Source organism: Musca domestica, unplaced genomic scaffold (assembly GCF_030504385.1).
Source record: "Musca domestica strain aabys unplaced genomic scaffold, Musca_domestica.polishedcontigs.V.1.1 8, whole genome shotgun sequence".
In the NCBI taxonomy this organism is placed as follows: Eukaryota; Metazoa; Arthropoda; class Insecta; order Diptera; family Muscidae; genus Musca; species Musca domestica.
Window position 1 is genome coordinate 11,758,820 of NW_026712409.1, and position 18,875 is coordinate 11,777,694.

Here is an 18,875-nt window from a genome sequence, read left to right on the forward strand (position 1 = left end):
TGTAGGGTATCATAAAATCGGTCCCACCCAACCTTAAGACTTTCTTTACTGGTTTAAGAATATTTTCGAATTTCAGGAAAAGGTTATCTCAATATCCTCATCTTTTATTTAAAACTCTAATCGTTCTATCCACAAACTCTAGATACACATTTAGAAGTGAGTATTTACAGCGTGAGATGAAAAAACGGCAACCAATTTCAGACGGCTGTCATTTCTAAGCCACCCGTCCGACAGCTGTTAAACTTATTCCAGTGACAGCTCATTATATTGTTAACAAGCATACAAAAGCATTTTGTTGAAAATTTTCCAGAAAAAAAGTTATTCGTGATAGAATTCAGGTGTGATAGTGTGATTTCTTTATATTTGGCCGGAAAACCGCAAGTGGCTATCGTTAAGGAGTACTTCAGCATTTAAATGTGAATAAATCTTTTGTGTCTCGTTCTATCTCTCGTTACCGTGATACTGGAAGCTTGACGTCAAGGAAGTGGACGGAAAAATCATCAACATCAGCAGAAATGGTTCGAAAAGTAAAGAAGCAAATTGATCAAAACTCGCGTCGCAGTGGCCGAAAATGGCTCGTGAGCTGAACACATCACAATATTCCATTCGGCAAATATTGAAAAATGAGCTCGGGATGAAGCCATTGAAATTCCAAAAAGTGCAAGAACTTACACTGCAACTGAAAGAAAATAGACTCAAAAGAGCTAAAGAGTTGCTACGCTTGGCCGAAAGTGTCGAACTGCCGAAATTGGCTTTCTCCGATGAGAAAACATTCGTTATCCAGCAGTTTGTAAACAAACAAAATGTTCGTGTTTATTTGCCAAAGAGGTCAGCTGAAAATGTGCACCTTCGGTTGGCCACCAGAACTCAAGCTTCGGCCATGGTGATGGCGTGGGCCGCCAAAACAGGCGATGGTCGCTCTCCGTTCGTACCAATCGACCGTGGCATCAGAAAAAATGCCGAATATTATTGCGAAAATATTCTGGAGGGTGTATTAAAGCCTTGGGCACGCAAACATTTTGGCCGCAGACCTTGGACATTCCAACAGGACACGCACCATCGCACTCAGCACGCGCCACCCAAGAATGTTTACAAAATGAGGTTCCTCGCCTTATTTCCAGCGCATAATGGCTACCAGAAACTCCAAATTCCAATCCGTTGGCCGTTTGAAGGCCATAACTCGTGCCAAGTGTGACCAATTCGAATAAATGTAACCTTATTCTAAAATTTGATGCTATTTCCGATATTTTTTGCTTCAATTCAATAAAATTAATAAAAAAAATGTAAAAATTATGGCATTTGACTTCTTTGCAGTTTTTTTTTTTATCTCAACCTGTATATCTATATTCCAGATACAATGAAAATACTGCTTCAATCCACCCTAACGTCCTTGTAACTCCTCACTTGAATAATTCCTTGTTAGCCTATTCAAGTGACAGGCATTGTGCGTATTTCCTTGTCCTCTCGGCTATGTAACAGCCGAGTATGTGTTTCTTTGCATGAATTAAAAAAAATATGCTGCCAACAACAAAAACATAAAATATAAGATTCACTTCCTCATGCACATACGTACGCACACATCTAGGGAAGTGACATCAACTTGTTTACATGAACTGTGGGATCAAATCGGGAAAAATTAAATTGGCAGTATTCGACTACATATAAGTCCAGCTGAAGGGATATTTTTCTGTAAGAGACCAGTTGAAGGTCATATATCCAAAGAAGAGGGCCTGATGAAGATCGAAGGATGTGTTAAGATTTTATTTTAGGAAACCCATTGAAGGTATTCCATCTAAAAAAACGCGGCGAAAGTCTTCAAATTAAAGGAAATCTGAAGACTTCCTTGAAGGTGTTTATTGAAGGTTTTCAATCTATAGAGGGCCATTGAGAGATTCTTAATTTTAAGAAGACTAGTTTAAGGCCTTCTCTCCGAAAACGATCTGTGAAGGCGTTCACTAACCACAAAATATGTTGAAGCTTTTCAATCCCTAATAACCTGCTGAAGACCTCTTGAAAGTCTTCAGTTTATTGAAGTCCTGTGAAAGGGTTTCCAGAAGTGCTGTACAAGGACTTCTTGGAGGTCTTCCATCTATAGATGCATATCTTCTATCAGAGGAATAATATTCCTCGCACTTCTATCAATCGAGGAGTTTTATAGAAAACTTACTTTTCTTGCTCTCTCCGGTCAAATATCTAAGGTCCACAGACGATTTTTTTTTTCAAAGAAGACATCTTGAATGGGGACCTTCAGAGCACGTCTATGATGGCCACCACAAAGCTCTTTTATGAAGGGGACCTCCAGAGCTCGCCTATGAAGACGATCTCAAAGCTCGTCTGTGAAGACGATCTCCACAACACGTCTATAAAGACGACCTCCAAAGCTCGTCTACGAAGACGACCTCCAAAGCTCGTCTACGAAGACGATCTCCAAAGCTCGTCTACGAAGTTGACCTCCAGAGCTCGTCAATGAAGACGACCTCCAAAGGTCGTCAATGAAAACGACCTCCAAAGCTCGTCAATGAAAACGACCTCCACAGCTCGTCTATGAAGACGACCTTAATAGCTCGTCTTTAAAGACTCCCTTCAGCGGTCGACTATGAAGACGACCTCCAGAGCTCGTCTATGAAGACTTCCTGAACTTCAGCTCGTCTATGAAGACTTCCTGACCTTCAGCTCGTCTATAAAGACTCAAAGACTCCCTGACATTCAGCTCGTCTATAAAGACTCCCTGACCGTCAGCTCGTCTATAAAGACTCCCTGACCGTCAGCTCGTCTATAAAGACTCCCTGACCGTCAGCTCGTCTATAAAGACTCCCTGACCGTCAGCTCGTCTATAAAGACTCCCTGACCGTCAGCTCGTCTATAAAGACTCCCTGACCGTCAGCTCGTCTACAAAGACTCCCTGACCGTCAGCTCGTCTATAAAGACTCCCTGACCGTCAGCTCGTCTATAAAGACTCCCTGACCGTCAGCTCGTCTACAAAGACTCCCTGACCGTCAGCTCGTCTATAAAGACTCCCTGACCGTCAGCTCGTCTATAAAGACTCCCTGACCGTCAGCTCGTCTATAAAGACTCCCTGACCGTCAGCTCGTCTATAAAGACTCCCTGACCGTCAGCTCGTCTATAAAGACTCCCTGACCGTCAGCTCGTCTATAAAGACTCCCTGACCGTCAGCTCGTCTATAAAGACTCCCTGACCGTCAGCTCGTCTATAAAGACTCCCTGACCGTCAGCTCGTCTATAAAGACTCCCTGACCGTCAGCTCGTCTATAAAGACTCCCTGACCGTCAGCTCGTCTATAAAGACTCCCTGACCGTCAGCTCGTCTATAAAGACTCCCTGACCGTCAGCTCGTCTATAAAGACTCCCTGACCGTCAGCTCGTCTATAAAGACTCCCTGACCGTCAGCTCGTCTATAAAGACTCCCTGACCGTCAGCTCGTCTATAAAGACTCCCTGACCGTCAGCTCGTCTATAAAGACTCCCTGACCGTCAGCTCGTCTATAAAGACTCCCTGACCGTCAGCTCGTCTATAAAGACTCCCTGACCGTCAGCTCTTCTATAAAGACTCCCTGACCGTCAGCTCGTCTATAAAGACTCCCTGACCGTCAGCTCGTCTATAAAAACTCCCTGACCGTCAGCTCGTCTATAAAGACTCCCTGACCGTCAGCTCGTCTATAAAGACACCCTGACCGTCAGCTCGTCTATAAAGACTCCCTGACCGTCAGCTCGTCTATAAAGACTCCCTGACCGTCAGCTCGTCTATAAAGACTCCCTGACCGTCAGCTCGTCTATAAAGACTCCCTGACCTTCAGTTCGTCTACGAAAACCCCCTGACCGTCAGCTCGTCTATAAAGACTCCCTGACTTTCAGTTCGTCTACGAAAACCCCCTGACCTTCAGTTCGTCTATGAAAACCCACTGACCTTCAGTTCGTCTATAAAGACTTCCTGAATTTCAGCACTGAACTTCTGCACGTCTATAGAGAGTCCCTGAACTTCAGTTTGTCTATGGAGACTCCCTTGTCTATAAAGACATCCTGCACTGTAGCTCGTCCATATAGACTGTCCGCACTTCAGTTCATCTATGGAGACTCTCTTAACTTCAGCTAGTCTATAAGGACTCTCTGCACTTCACCTCGCCTATAGAGACTCCCTGCACTTCACCTCGTCTATAAAGACTCTCTTACCTTCAGCCCGTCTATGAGGTCTCCCTGACCTTCAGCTCATCTATGGGGACTCCCTGACCTTCAGCTCGTCTATAAAGACTCCTTGCACTTCAGCTATCTTCCCCTCACAGCTCGTCTATAAATACTCCATCCAGACCCCCTCTATAGAGGCTTTAAGGACTCTCTTCGGCTCTTCTACAGCTCAATACGGTTAGCTTTCTTTAGAATGCCTAATTAGGCTTTTTCTCTCTGAACTCTCTTACAAATATTTTTAGCTCCTTATAACTTCCTATTCCCCTGCTTTTTCTCCATCTTCTTTTTACTTCCTATACTCAAATATGTTATTCTCAATTACTCATTATTTTTTTTGCACTTAACCACTGTGCAGCCACTCTTGCCCACATATACATTTATGCAAACATATTAAATATATATTTACTCACCTGTACAGAGAGTGTAAGTATCCAGAGTAGACCAGACATGATGTAGGTGAAGAATAAATTCGCATGGATGGAGTTGCGCAAGCAACGCAGTTCCCTGGAGGTAACAACGGAACAGCGGCGACAGCAGCAATAACAACAAAGAAATGCCAACAGTGCAAATTTGAACACCCACACACACACGTGTACACACGGGGATACATGAACATGGAGTTGGTGGCAGAGCATCAGCCGAGAATCAAGTGACACACACGGAGGAGTCGTCCGAAGTAGGACAGTATCAAACGACATAGCCGGCAGCCAGCAGGATATGTATTCGTGGTAGTTGTAGTCGTCATCGTCATAGTCGTTGGTGGTTCCAAGTGCCATTCAGATGAGCAATTGTGTGGTTGTAGTTGAAGAAGAACAAGACAATATCGTTGTTGGTGGTGTTGTTTTTTTCCGAGGAGCATTTCAGTCATGTGAATTTGTTGTTTTTGTTTTGTCCAGAATTGTTGATGTTGTTATTAAAGCCATGGGTTAAATTCGTGTGTTTTGTTATTTCAAAATAACAAGTATTTGTTTTTGTTGTTGTTGTTATTTTATTATTTGGTTTACAAATCATTGTTTTCACATTTTAATTCGCGCGTGTGTGGATGGATCCGGAGAAAATGTTAGCAAAGAAAGAAAAAACAAATGAATGGTAAATTAGTATTTGATAAGAGAATTAATTATAGCATGACACGGGCACGTAATACGCCGACACCAACACCATCACGCGCTCATACTCACGTTCGCCCTCACTTAATTAGCATGAAAATGAGATATTAGGGAGATGAAAGAAGTTAAATTAAATTCATTTTTCGTTTCCTGAAATCACTTGAATTTAATTCGAGTGGAATTCTTCAACAAAGCAAATCTAATTTATTTTAATTTTGGGATGTGATGCTTTCATCACGTACCGTACAGTTTTGGGGGAGTATTTTTTCTGGCAGAGGAGAGTTCTTGATTCGTCATATAATGTGTCATGATTTGGAATTCTTCTTAGTTTATCGAAACGTTGGCTGCCTAAGCTCGTCTAAACATATTAACTGTCCGGGTCGTCAAAAAACGCTAACTGTCCTTTAGCTCGTCTAAAAATGCAAACTGTCCTTTAGCTCGTCTAAAAAACTATCTGTTCTTCAGCTCGTCTAAAAATTAAACAAAAAATGTCTCCCTGCCTTCAGCTCGTCTAAAACGACTTCCTACCCTCCAACATGTCTAAAAAGACTCTCTGTCATTTTGCTCGTCTAAAACGACCCTTCCCTTCCCTTCATCTCGTCGACTCCCTGTCCTCAGCTCGTCTAAAATGAAACCCGGCCTTTAAGTTCGTCTATAAAGACGAGCTGACCGTCAGCTCGACCTCCACCTCGTTTATAAAAAGGTGACCTCCACCTCGTCTATAAAAAGACTCCCTGACTTCATCTTGTCTATAAAGACCCCCTGACCTTTAGCACGTCTATTCAGCAGTCTCCCTGATCTTCAGCTCATCTATAAAGAAACAGCCTCAGCTCATCTGAAAGAAAATACGACCTCTAGAACTCGTCTATAAGACGACCTGTAGAATTTGTTTCGTCTATAAAGACGACCTGTAGAATTTGTTTCGTCTATAAAGACGACCTTCAGGACTCGTCTATAAAGACGACCTCCAGAACTCGTCGATAAAAACACCAGTTCCTGAGCTCGTCTATGAAAAGACGACCTCCAGAGCTCGTCTATGAAAAGACGACCTCCAGAGCTCGTCTATGAAAAGACGACCTCCAGAGCTCGTCTATGAAAAGACGACCTCCAGAGCTCGTCTATGAAAAGACGACCTCCAGAGCTCGTCTATGAAAAGACGACCTCCGGAGCTCGTCTATGAAAAGACGACCTCCAGAGCTCGTCTATGAAAAGACGACCTCCAGAACTTGTCTATGAAAAGACGACCTCCAGAACTTGTCTATAAAGACGACCTCCAGAATTCGTTTATAAAGTCGACCTCCAGAACTCGTCCATAAAGACGACCTCCAGAACTCGTCTATAAAAAGACGACCTCCAGAACTCGTCTATAAAAAGACGACCTCCAGAGCTCGTCTATAAAAATACGACCTCCGGAGCTCGTCTATAAAAATACGACCTCCAGAGCTCGTCTAAAAAAAGACGACCTCCAGAGCTCGTCTATAAAAAGACGACCTCCAGATCTCGTCTATAAAAAGACGACCTCCAGAGCTCGTCTATAAAAAGACGACCTCCAGAGCTCGTCTATAAAAAAGACGACCTCCAAAGCTCGTATATAAAAAAGAGGCCTCCAGAGCTCGTCTATAAAAATACGACCTCCAGAGCTAGTCTATGAAAAGACGACCTCCAGAGCTCGTCTATAACAAGACAACCTCCATAGCTCGTCTATAAAAAGACGACCTCCAGAACTCGTCTATAAAGACGACCTCCAGAACTCGTCTATAAACACGACCTCCAGAACTTGTCTATAAAGACAACCTCCATAGCTCGTCTATAAAAAGACGACCTCCAGAACTCGTCTATAAAGACGACCTCCAGAACTCGTCTATAAAGACGACCTCCAAAACTCGTCTATAAAAAGACGACCTCCCGAGCACGTCTATAAAAAGACGACCTCAAAAGCTTGTCTCTAAAAACACGACCTCAAGAGCTTGTCTCTAAAAACACGACCTCCAGAGCTCGTGTATGAAAAGACGACCTCCAGAGCTCGTCTATGAACAAACGATCTCCCAAGATCGTCTATAAAGACGACCTCCAGAAGTCGTCTTTAAAAACGATGACCTCCAAAGCTCATCTATAAAAAGATGACCTCCAAAGCTCGTCTGTATAAAGACGACCTCCAGAGCTCGTATAAATAAAGACAACCTCCAGAGCTCGTCTAAAAAAACGACCTCCAGAGCTCGTCTAAAAAAACGACCTCCAGAGCTCGACTATGAAAATACGGCCTCCAGAACCCGTCTATGAAAAGACAGCCTCCAGAGCTCGACTATGAATAGACCATTCTATAATGATTGAGCTTTGAGAAATCTTCCTCCAGAGATATCATAGCTCACATATAAAATATTGTTTCTAGGGGTCTTTTAAGGATAGTTTTTCCAGACTGCATTCAGATCTTGTCCATAAAGGATTGTCTCCAAGACCCTTAGCTTGTATATAAAAGAACCTCACCATATATCATCTACCAGATATCTAGAGATCGTCTACTAGAGTACCCACACTAAAGAACTCGTCTAAGGTAACCTTTTCCCGAACCCGCCTATAGAGTGTCCCTCAACAAAACTCCTTATCTTTATAAAAACACTCTGGGGAGCATGTGCATATAAAGAAAACGCCTAGACCTCGTCTATAAAGACCATATCCACAGCTGGTCTATATACACACCCGACACTTCGTTTAAAAATAAGCCCTAAAACTCATGTAAAATAAGCCTTCGAATTCGTCTATGTCGAAGCCCTCCAAAAATACTACCATAAAGACGCCGTAAAACTCCATATAATGGTTCCTTGCTACTCCTCTAAAAAGACGGCCTACAGCTCATCCTCTTTGTGATTAGGTTTTGATTAGCAGGCTACCCACTACCATGAGCGATCCAAGTTATTATCCTGTCAACCGCACTCACCGTAGCATCCTTCCATATTCTGTCTTCAATTTGCTGCAATTTTTAAAGCCCATCTTTCCCCACCTACATTTAACACTCATCACTCCGCTCCTCCGGTCTGAAGAAGTTTATAAGGAATTTTCTTAAATGAAAAATTACGTCAAGTGATACTTCTCGTCTAACTGGATTATCCAAAGACACACTCTCACACACACACATGTACACTAATAAAAATATATGATTCTGTTTTTTTTTCTTCCCAGCAATGCTTTGAGTTGTCAGTTTTGTTGTTTCGTTCTCTCTTTGTGACAGATGAAGTGTTATAATACCAGCCTGATGTGAGGTAAGACGTGTTGCAAGATTAACAATGCGGCAACAATTCATCTTCACCCTTGTTCACACACACTCACTCTCACACCCACACAGATAAACTTTCGTGTTGGCTACAAAGTATGTGAAGTTGTTGAAAAAAATGCTCTTCCCCATCCGTAGGAGTGTTGACGGAAGAGCAGTGAAACAAAAAGAAACACATTGTGAAACATATAAACAATAACTTGCTTAAGCATGCTTAATTAATTACTCATACGTCCCCAGTGAAATTTTAATAAGAGAAATAATTGATGTAGGTGGGTGAGAGTGAGAGTGTGTGAGAATGTGGCCTGATATGAGAGTGGAAAGGCACACATGAAAGAAAGAAGTGTGGAAAAGTGTTTGTAGTTCAACAAAGGAGTCGTTTTAGAATTAACTTGTCAAGTCAAGTGACTAACGGAGTTAATGACTCCAAGATGAAATTATGAGTTGTTAATGGGTACTTGAAAATAAAAGAAATATTAATATAACAGTAAAGAAAATAGAGGGCAAAAATTTAAAACTAAATTAATAAATTACTCGTCATAGAGAAGACAGCTTACACAGTCCAGCGGAAAAGCTAAAATAATGGGTACATTACCACGTGTTATTCTTATCGTAATTTATACACCAAAAACTTGGCCCATTGTGGGAGAGGTACCAGAAAGATTGAACCGATACATTCCATCTTCACACCAGATCTTGGGTTAATAGAAAATTATGATGTGTGTAATTTAAAGACAATCGGACACTTACATCACATTTTATAAGAGTTATACTTATTCAAAATTTTAACCATTTGTGGAGGAGGTACTTGATGGAGTGGAGCGATATTGTTCGCACATGGCCTAGCACTGATACAAATATTAGGATTTGCAAAGTTGGAGCAAAATCGAACTATCCTCTCTCTTCTTGGAAAATTTCTTCCTTTTGTGGGGGAGGTGCCAGAAGGAGTGGACCGATATTGACCATATCCGAAATCGATTTAAGTATGATAATAATATTACGATGTACCGCGTTTGGACCAAATCGGATACTCCCTTCGATAGTTATCTCGCGCACCAACCAGACGGACAGACAGACATCACTAGATCGACTCCGAATGCCCTGAAACGGATTTGGCATAATCAAAAATTCAAATAGTATTTATGGCTTTCCAATTTTACGTTGCAAATATCAGAAATTTCATACATGTCTTCAGATTATCTACAGGGTAAGATGAAAAAACTGCAATCAACTTCAGACTGCTGTCATTTCTAAGCCACTCGTCCGACAGCTGTTAAAATTATTCCAGTGACAGCTCATTATATTGTTTACAAGCGTACTAAAGCATTTTGGTGAGAATTTTCCAAAAAAAAAAAGATATTCGTGATGGAATTCAAGCGTGATAGTGTGATTTCTTTATATTTGGCTGGAAAGCCACAAGTGGTTATCGTTAGAACATTCCAGCATTTAAATGTGAATAAATCATTTGTGTCTCGTACCACCACTCGTTACCGTGATACTGGTAGCATAGCCCGACGTCAAGGACGTGGACGGGAGAAAACAGCAACATCAGCAGAAATGGTTCGAAAAGTAAAGGAGCGACTTGATCGAATCCCGCGTCGCAGTGGCCGAAAAATGACTCGTGAGCTGAACATATCGTAATATTCCATTCGGCAAATATTGAAAAATGAGCTCGGGGTAAAGCCATTGAAATTCCTGAAGTGCTGAATTTGGTTTTCTCCGATGAGAAAACATTCGTTGTCCAGCAGTTTGTAAACAAACAAAATGATTATGTTTACTTGTCAAAGAGGCCCGCTGAAAATGTTCACCTTCGGTTGGGCACCAGAACTCAAGCGCCGGCCATGGTGATGATGTAGGCCGCCACAACAGCCGATGGTTGTTTTTCGCTCGTATTAATCGACCGTGGCATTAGAATAAATGCGGAATATTGTCGAGAAAATATTCTGGATGCTCGCTCTCCGCACGTGTTAATCGAATAAATGCCGAATATTATCACGAAATTATTCTGGAGGGTGTATTAAAGCCTTGGTCACGCAAACATTTTGACCGCTGACCTTGGACATTCCAACAGAACTCAGCACCATCGCACTCAGCCCGCGCCACCCAAGAATGGTTACAAAATGAGGTTCCTCACTTCATTTCCAGCGCACAATGGCCACCAAAATCTCTGGATTCCAATTCGTTGGACCATTGTGTCTGGAGTATTTTGGAAAGCAAGTTTGGCACTAAAAAATACCAAAGTATCGATCACATCAAGCAAACGCTTCGCCGGAAATGTGCCAAAATACAGCAGAGCAACATTCGAGCAGCGTGTGACGGTTTCATTGGCCGTTTGAAGGTCATAATTCGCGCCAAAGGTGACCAATTCGAACAAATCTTAACTTAACTAAAATTGGATGCTATTTCCGACATTTTTTGCTTTCATTCAATAAAATTTTAAAAACAATGTAAAAATTGTGGTGTTTGACTTTGTTGCACTTTTTTATCTCACCCTGTACTTCCTTACATGGACTCTACTCCTCGACCTAGATTCCCCTTCAAAATTTCAAGTTTTTAGCTCTAACCCTTCACACGATATGAAATTGTACAAAATGTGGTACATTTTAGTACTTTTCGTACTTTTACATTGCGAATTTAAAAAAACCCTGTGGTTCATCCATCATACACTCCATCAGTGATCCCCATTTCAAATTTAAGAATTCTAGCTGCACTGATTCGTCAAAAAACAAAGGGTACCATATTTAGTTCCTTTTGGTACTTGTCGTTCCGTTCCAACCGGACTCAGCACCATCGCATTCAGTATGCGCCACCCAAGAATGGTTACAAAATGAGGTTCCTCGATTCTTTTCCAGCGCACAATGGCCACCAAAATCTCTGGATTCCAATTCGTTGGACCATTGTGTCTGGAGTATTTTGGAAAGCAAGTTTGGCACTAAAAAATACCAAAGTGTCGATCACCTCAAGCAAGCGCTTCGCCGGGAATGGGCCAAAATACCGCAGAGAAACATTCGGACAGCGTGTGACGATTTCATTGGCCGTTTGAAGGCCATATTTCCTGCTAAAGGTGACCAATTCGAACAAATCTAAACTTATTCTAAAATTTGATGCTATTTCCGACATTTTTTCCTTTCATTCAATAAAATTAAAAAAAATGTAAAAATTATGGCGTTTGACTTTTTTGCAGTTTTTTTTTTAATTTATTCATTTATTTATTTATTTTTTTTTTTTTCAAAACGATATTAAATTTTCTCATTTATATCAAAATGGCAAACTTATTAGAGGCACCCAAACAAAATGAACACATATGTGTGTAATAGTGCTGGGAAATGCTGCAGCGTAACATTTTCCCTCTCTCCTCCTTCCTCCACCCACCTTTTGAACTAAACGCTAAACGCTCGACAACGAACATTTGTTGTCACGTCTAAAAATAATTTCACTTTATTAGGTGGTAATTACTTTGTCGGTACAGGAATATGTTCTCCCCTACATTTTATATAACTGTGTAGATATGAGTACTTGTGTGTGTGTGTGCTTGTGCAAACATGAAATAACCACAAGACGTTGTCATACACTCCCATGAAAGAGGTAAGCACGCACGCACTCTAAAAAAGGCCCAACCACAGGCAATGGCCTCATCAACATAAAAGCTTTCCTTTGTTCCGTTCCCTTCCTTTCTCCATTCATTCATTATTTTTGCATTATTTCCAGTTGTTTGTTTCTTTTGTTTTGTTGTTTTTTTTTCGGCCTTTCTTAACCCTTTAGTTTTGAAAATTTGTGAAATTAACAAATTACAAAATTCTTAAAAATAAGTTGGCTCATTGTGCGTGGGTACGAAGAGCGTAATACGTGCTTTTGCATCAAGTTTTGAAACTAAATATTGAAAGGGGAACTGGTTCTTACTTGAAATAGGCAAAAACCATAAGGGCCAAGGTCAGCGATACCAGCGATATGGTATAGCCAACATAGTAGATTATTGTTGGCAACTCGATTATCGGTTCGAATTCTGAGACAGTGGCAGGTTCCGTTATATGCATGCAGGCATCGTAGTTCGTGTACTGATCCCAGGTTCCATTGGCATGGCAAAAGCGGGTGGCATTTTCTAGAAAAAAAGAGAAGAAATTAAATTGGAAATAAAATAAAAGCTCATGTTTTTGACAAAAAATTCAATATTTTTGTAGGATATAGAGGTCATATAGGGCGAGGTAATACTGTAAAGGCTAACATTTAATATATTTTTTTTAGAAATTTTAGCTGGTTGAATGGACTGTTGTACTCCACACTCTGACTCATATATATTTTTGTTAGAACAGCTATCAAGTGTTCTAATGAAGAGAACCCCTTTGAAATTTTCTATTAAGGAGTATCAAAAAAACCTTCTCTTGAAGAATATATCTTTAGTGTTCCCTCATGGAAAGAGTTCTCTGATATCGTTATTCCTAAATAAAACGTTGCTGAGTTTCTGAGGTCTTTTCGAGGTACCCTATTGAAGAAGCTAAATTCAGGTAACATATGTTGTTAAAGACCTGAAGTCGTTTGTTGAAAATGTGTCTCTCATTTATGAGAAGCTTGTCTAGAGAAGAATTCTCCTGAAGTTTTTTAACGAAAAATACCTCTTAGTAGTCTATTGTCTATTATCTTCATTTCTTGGAGCCTTATAAAGGAGAAGACTTGTATATGGCTTCCTATTGAAGTTCACCTCTTTAATTTTATAGATAGATTACACCTTTTTGGAGATTCTCTGTCGAAAATGAAACCTCTATATCTCTCTTTTTTGCAAAGAAAGAGAGGGAGAGAAAGAGGGACAGATAGGGAGTGCTTTGGAGACATTTTATTTGTCTCTTTAATAATATGTCTCCAAAGCCTCTGAGTTCCTCAGACTTAAGAAGAGACTTCGTTTTAGTTCTGATATAGTAGAGGCCTACATTTTATGAAGACCGTTTCTAAAGTCTTCCTTTGACAAATACTCGGCAAGGTCTTCCATTTAAGTACATCTTTTTGATGGCAACATAATTTGATACGACCAAAATGTGCTTCATCCAAAAATGCCGATTTTAGATTCTAGGTCTCTTCGGAACAAACCTAATTCAGGACATTTGAAGTCGATCTAGAGGTGTCGTCCGTGTGGCTGGCTGGTTCGCACGATACCTCACGAGGGGAATATCCGATTTGCTCCAAACTTGATACATAGTAATATTATTGTCAAATATAGATTGAGATTGGATATGGGCAACATCGGTCCACTCACACTGGCACTTTTATCTTCCTCAAAAAAAGGTCAATATTTGAAAGAAAGTAATTTTCCTAATTGAAATCCCAATATTTTTGTTAGTGCTAAGTCAGGTGTGAAAGTAGACAACATCAAGTACCTGCCCATAATTTGGAATAATTATAACTCTTACAAAATAAGAAATAAATGTACGATTGTCTTCAAATTTCACCTAATCCAATATTATTACTAATACAAGATCTGGTGTGGAGGTGGGACATATCGGTCCACTCCTTCTGGTACATCCCCCACAATGGGTCAAAATTTCGAATGAAGCCATGAAGCTCGTAAAACGCGAAACGTTTAAACTCGTCACACCTCAATATTTCTATCAACAAAAGATTTTTTTGTGTCAGAAAGAGTCAGAATTTCGAACAACCAAAGCAATCATAAAATGCGATTTGGGCATCCGAAGAGATCTCTTTTAAATTTAAGTAGAAGATATATTATCGGACGCCTTTCTTGAGATCTTCGGGTGAATAAGCCATCCTCTGTAGTCTTCTTGTGAAGAAGATCCGCCTTTAACGTTTTCTTGTGAAGATACCGATGAGGTATTCTAATGAGAAGAAGAGAACTTCTCTGATGCCTTTTCTTTTAGGAAAGGAAAAGATCTCTTGAGGCTTGTTTTTTTAGGAAGTAGAATATATTTTTTAGGAGGCTTCCATTGAAGAATAAATGATGGAATTTTAAATGGAATTTTCTTTATGTGGTCTTCTCTTGTAACCTCTTGGAAGATTCTCTTTCAAAGAGGTCTTCTTTGAGAGAGAGAGAACATTCTATTGAAGAGGTACATTTTTTGAGTTCCTGAGACTTAAGAAGAGACTTCACTTAAGTTTTGTTATTTTAGAGATCTTCAATTTATGAAAACCGATTTTGAATTCTTCTTTTGGCGAAGACTCCAAAAGGACTTCTTTTTGAAGGTATCTTTGCAAGAAAGGCCTTATTTGGGTTTCATATTGGGGGAGGTTTTTTAAAATATCTTCTATTGAATAAGGTTTTTTGAGGTTTTCTACTATTGGTTTCTCTGCCGTTTTCTACCACTGACGATTTGTTTAGACAACAACGTAGTCAGAATTGCCTTCCAGGATTATTTTTGGTAACACCCAAGGTCTTCTTCTTCTAAGGTCTTCTTCTAAAAAATATCTCCTTTTTAAGAGAGAGGATTAGGTTTTTTTCACTGAGAGAGATTTCTTTTGAGTTCTATTATTGAAGAAAATTTCTTTAGAGTTATTTTAGCAAGGGATATAATTTTTGAATCTCACTTCTAAGGTATTTTTCTTCTTCAATTAATGAAAACATTTTCTTCGTTGCCTTTTTGAGCCTTCCATTTAAGGCGACATTTTCGTTCAAAAAGACTTCGTGAGGAGGTCTTCCTCCTTTGAAGAGATTTTTTTATTCCTAAATATTTTATTTCCTAATATTTAGGAAGACCTGTTTTTAGATTTCCTTTAAAGAAGGCCATCTGGTTTCTTTTTTCATAAAAGAAGAGCTAATTACCTTATAGACGAATTTAAAGAGGAAGACCTTAAGAGATTATAAGGCTTTCATTTTTGAAGTCTCTAGTTTTATGCTTTTTGGTGTTCCATTATAAAAACACCTTGCAGTGATCTCTTATAAGACAATAGAACCTTTGTGGTCTTATATTAAATTCCATATTGAAGGCCTTCTCAGTATCTGTAATATAGTTTTATCTAACAAGCTCATCCTTATGCCGACATCTCAATTCGATTGATTCTCTTCTTAAAATGCATGGAATAATTCAAAGCGATAACATTACAAACATATCTATCTGCCTTCTTTAAATCCCATCCCATATCTTAGATTGACACAAAACTGTGATTTATATTCTCCTTTAATATTCTAAGGCATTTGTGCATTCTCCGACACTTCGCCTAGTCCTTGCAAGGACATTCATCGATTCGATTGATGCACATTTGCTCTGTGGTATTTGTCGATAATTTGCTATTCATAATATTCCAAGTTGGAAGTTGGGCCATGAGTTTGCATTTCTAGTGTGGCAGCCAGAGCCAGCATAAAATGTGTATGCGATTGCAAGAATGGCAATATTTTACAGGACTTACAATCCTCAGATCCTATAACCCATATGGTGTGTGTGTGCAACACTCATGTGTGCTTGTTTCAGGAAATTTTGTAAAGTTTCTTCTCTCTTTGTTTGTTTGCAAATGTTATTTGCACTTCAGTATGCGGGTGTTCGGCACCATGTTTTCTCTCTCTCTCTCTCTCTCTCTCTGTAAGGCATGTATTTTGTATGATGTTTGAGCTTTAATGTTGAAATTGGGAAAAATGTTGCTCTTTCAATTGAATGGGGAATATTGCATGGTATTCAATGGAATGCAGTAAAGAGTTTGCCGTTTTTCTGCACAGTAATTGGGATTTATTGCTGGGCTGCATTTAAACACCAGAATGACTGATTTAAAATTATATATTCTTAAGGTCCCAAATGGTTTTTGTAATGAATATTCTTTATAAAAATGAAATGTTGTTCATTAAAAATGACTGGTTTCTGGGGTGTATGAGTGTTGTCGCTACTCATACGCACAATTGTACCACCAAAGAATGCACTTCTTTATGTGGCTTATAGGGTATTCTAAAATAATCAATGGTTACTATATGAAGGGGCATTTCAGATGTTTCATAGGTATAGGCTTTATTTCTAGATCTTGAAAATATAATCTAATGGATTTATTTGTCTCATAATCTTCAGAAGATGATTATTTTAATTTTAAACTATTTGGGGGTTTTTAGGCATATGAGTGTTGTCATTACTTATACCCACAATTTCTGAGGCTTACATGGTATTCTAAAATGCCGAATGATTACTATACAGTCAAACGCCATAATTTTTAAATTTTTTTTAATTTTATTGAACGAAAGCTAAAAATATCGAAAATAGAACCATTTTTAGAATAAGTTTAGCGTTGTTCGAATTGGTCACCTTTGGCACGAATTATGGCCTTCAAACCACCGATGAAACCGTCACACGCTGCCCGAATGTTGCTCTGCGGTATTTTGGCCCATTTCCGGCGAAGCGCTTGCTTGAGGTGACCGACACGTTGGTATTTTTAGTGACAACCTTGCTTTCCAAAATACTTTAGACACAATAGTCCGGAGATTTTAGTGGACATTGTGTCCGGAGATTTTGGTGGCCATTGTGCGCTGGAAATGAAGCGAGAAACCTCATTTGGCAACCATTCTTGGGTGGCGCGTGCTGAGTGCGATGGTGCTGAGTTCTGTTGGAATGTCAAAGGTCTGGGGCCAAAATGTTTGCTTTAATACACCCTCCAGAATATTTTCTCGATAATATTCCGCATTTATTCTGATGCCACGGTAGATTAATACGAGCGGAGAGCGACCATTGGCTGTTATAGCGGCCCACACCATCACCATGGCTGGCGCTTGAGTTCTTGTTGTTAACCTTGTGGTTAAAGATGTACTTTCGGCCAAGCGAAGCATCTCTTTAGCTCTTTTGAGACTATTTTCTTTTTGTTGCGGTGTAAGTTCTTGCACTTTTTGGAATTTCAATGGCTTTACTCCGAGATCATTTTTCAATATTTGCCGAATGGAATATTGCGATATGTTCAGCTCACGAGCCATTTTTCGGTCACTGCGACGTGGGCTTCGATCAAGTCGCATCTTTACTTTTCGAACCATTTCTGCTGATGTTGCTGTTTTCTTACGTCCATTTCCTTGACGTTGGGCTGCGCTACACAGTAACGAGCGATGGTATGAGACATAAAAGATTGATTCAAATTTAACTGCTGGAGTGCTCTAACGATAGCCACTTGTGATTTTCCAGCCAAATATAAAGAAATCACACTATCACGCTTGAATTCCATCACGAATAAATTTTTTTCCTGGAAAATTCTCATCAAAATGCTTTTGTACGCTTATAGACAATATAATAAGCTGTAACTGAAATAATTTTAACAACTGTCGGATAAATGGCTTAGAAATGACAGAAGTCTCAAGTTGGTTGCAGTTTTCTGATGTCACCCTGTATCTCATTATGCTGTGTGGTACAATTGTGCGTATGAGTTTCGGCAACAGTCATTCGCACCAAATACTAACCATTTAAATGAAAAATGTTCAGTTTTCTTCTGAAGATAATACAAAATTTTAAATCTTCTGAATATTAGTCAATATATTAAAGGTCCAAGTATAGATGACCATTTCAAGATCTTTTTGTATGTAATAGCAATTTTAGGCAATAATGTATGCTTTACAAGACAATCGATACCTTTGTGCGTATGCGTAACGACACCAGTCATACGCCACCGACACCCCAAAACCCAAATAATGTTTTTAAATTAAAAATGTCCCATTTCATCTAAAAATTACTCAATACAAAATCCATCGTATGCGGTCAATAAAGCCTTGGCTTTCCTACCTAATTTATTATGCACAGAAATATTATGCACAAACATAAGCTCGTTAGACAGCCAGCTCGCCAACCAGCTCATAATGATTCGAAATGAACTAATATTCCATTTGTGTCCATTAGATTAACTTGTCATGTTTTGTGATTTATAATTCTCCGACAAATCCCATATCATATTTCATTCGAGATTGTGGTTGGATGAGAGATGATTTGTTATTCATGATATTCGAAAATGTGGAAGTGGAGTTGGTATTTCCTAGTGCAAGCAGGAATTGTAAGCGTGGCGTGAATAAAGCGGCAGCAATATTTTAAAGGATTCGTGGCTTTTATTTGCCAACACCATCTGCAAGATTGGTTGGTTGGCTGTTGATGGAATGGTGCAAATACTTCTTTGCTGATTGGAGTGTTTCGTCGAAATATGGGTTTGGAGAGTATTTTTTTTTTTAAGTGTTTCAATAAACACAATGTGAAGTTACATCTAGGCCCTAGTAAGGGTTTGACCAACAACAGCTCAGATTGCTGTGGTATATTTTATAAAAACCTGCACAGATTTAAGATAGCGCACATGAGAGCGTATAATTGTTGTCAAAACGTATACGCTACATGGGTACCCAAATAATATATATTTAAACTAATTAC

The 18,875-nt window shown here is 39.6% G+C and overlaps 1 protein-coding gene across 1 annotated transcript in view; it reads right to left on the bottom strand.

Annotated features, from left to right (window-relative positions):
• Nucleotides 1-18,875, bottom strand: part of LOC101891158 (diuretic hormone receptor) — a 77,898-nt gene that overhangs the window by 18,731 nt on the left and 40,292 nt on the right. The window contains exons 3-4 of the mRNA XM_020034707.2: nucleotides 12,472-12,670; nucleotides 4,608-4,701 (exon numbers count right to left, since the gene is read on the bottom strand). Of these exons, the coding sequence (XP_019890266.1) occupies nucleotides 4,608-4,701; nucleotides 12,472-12,670 (293 nt within the window). The remainder of the gene's footprint in view (nucleotides 1-4,607; nucleotides 4,702-12,471; nucleotides 12,671-18,875) is intronic.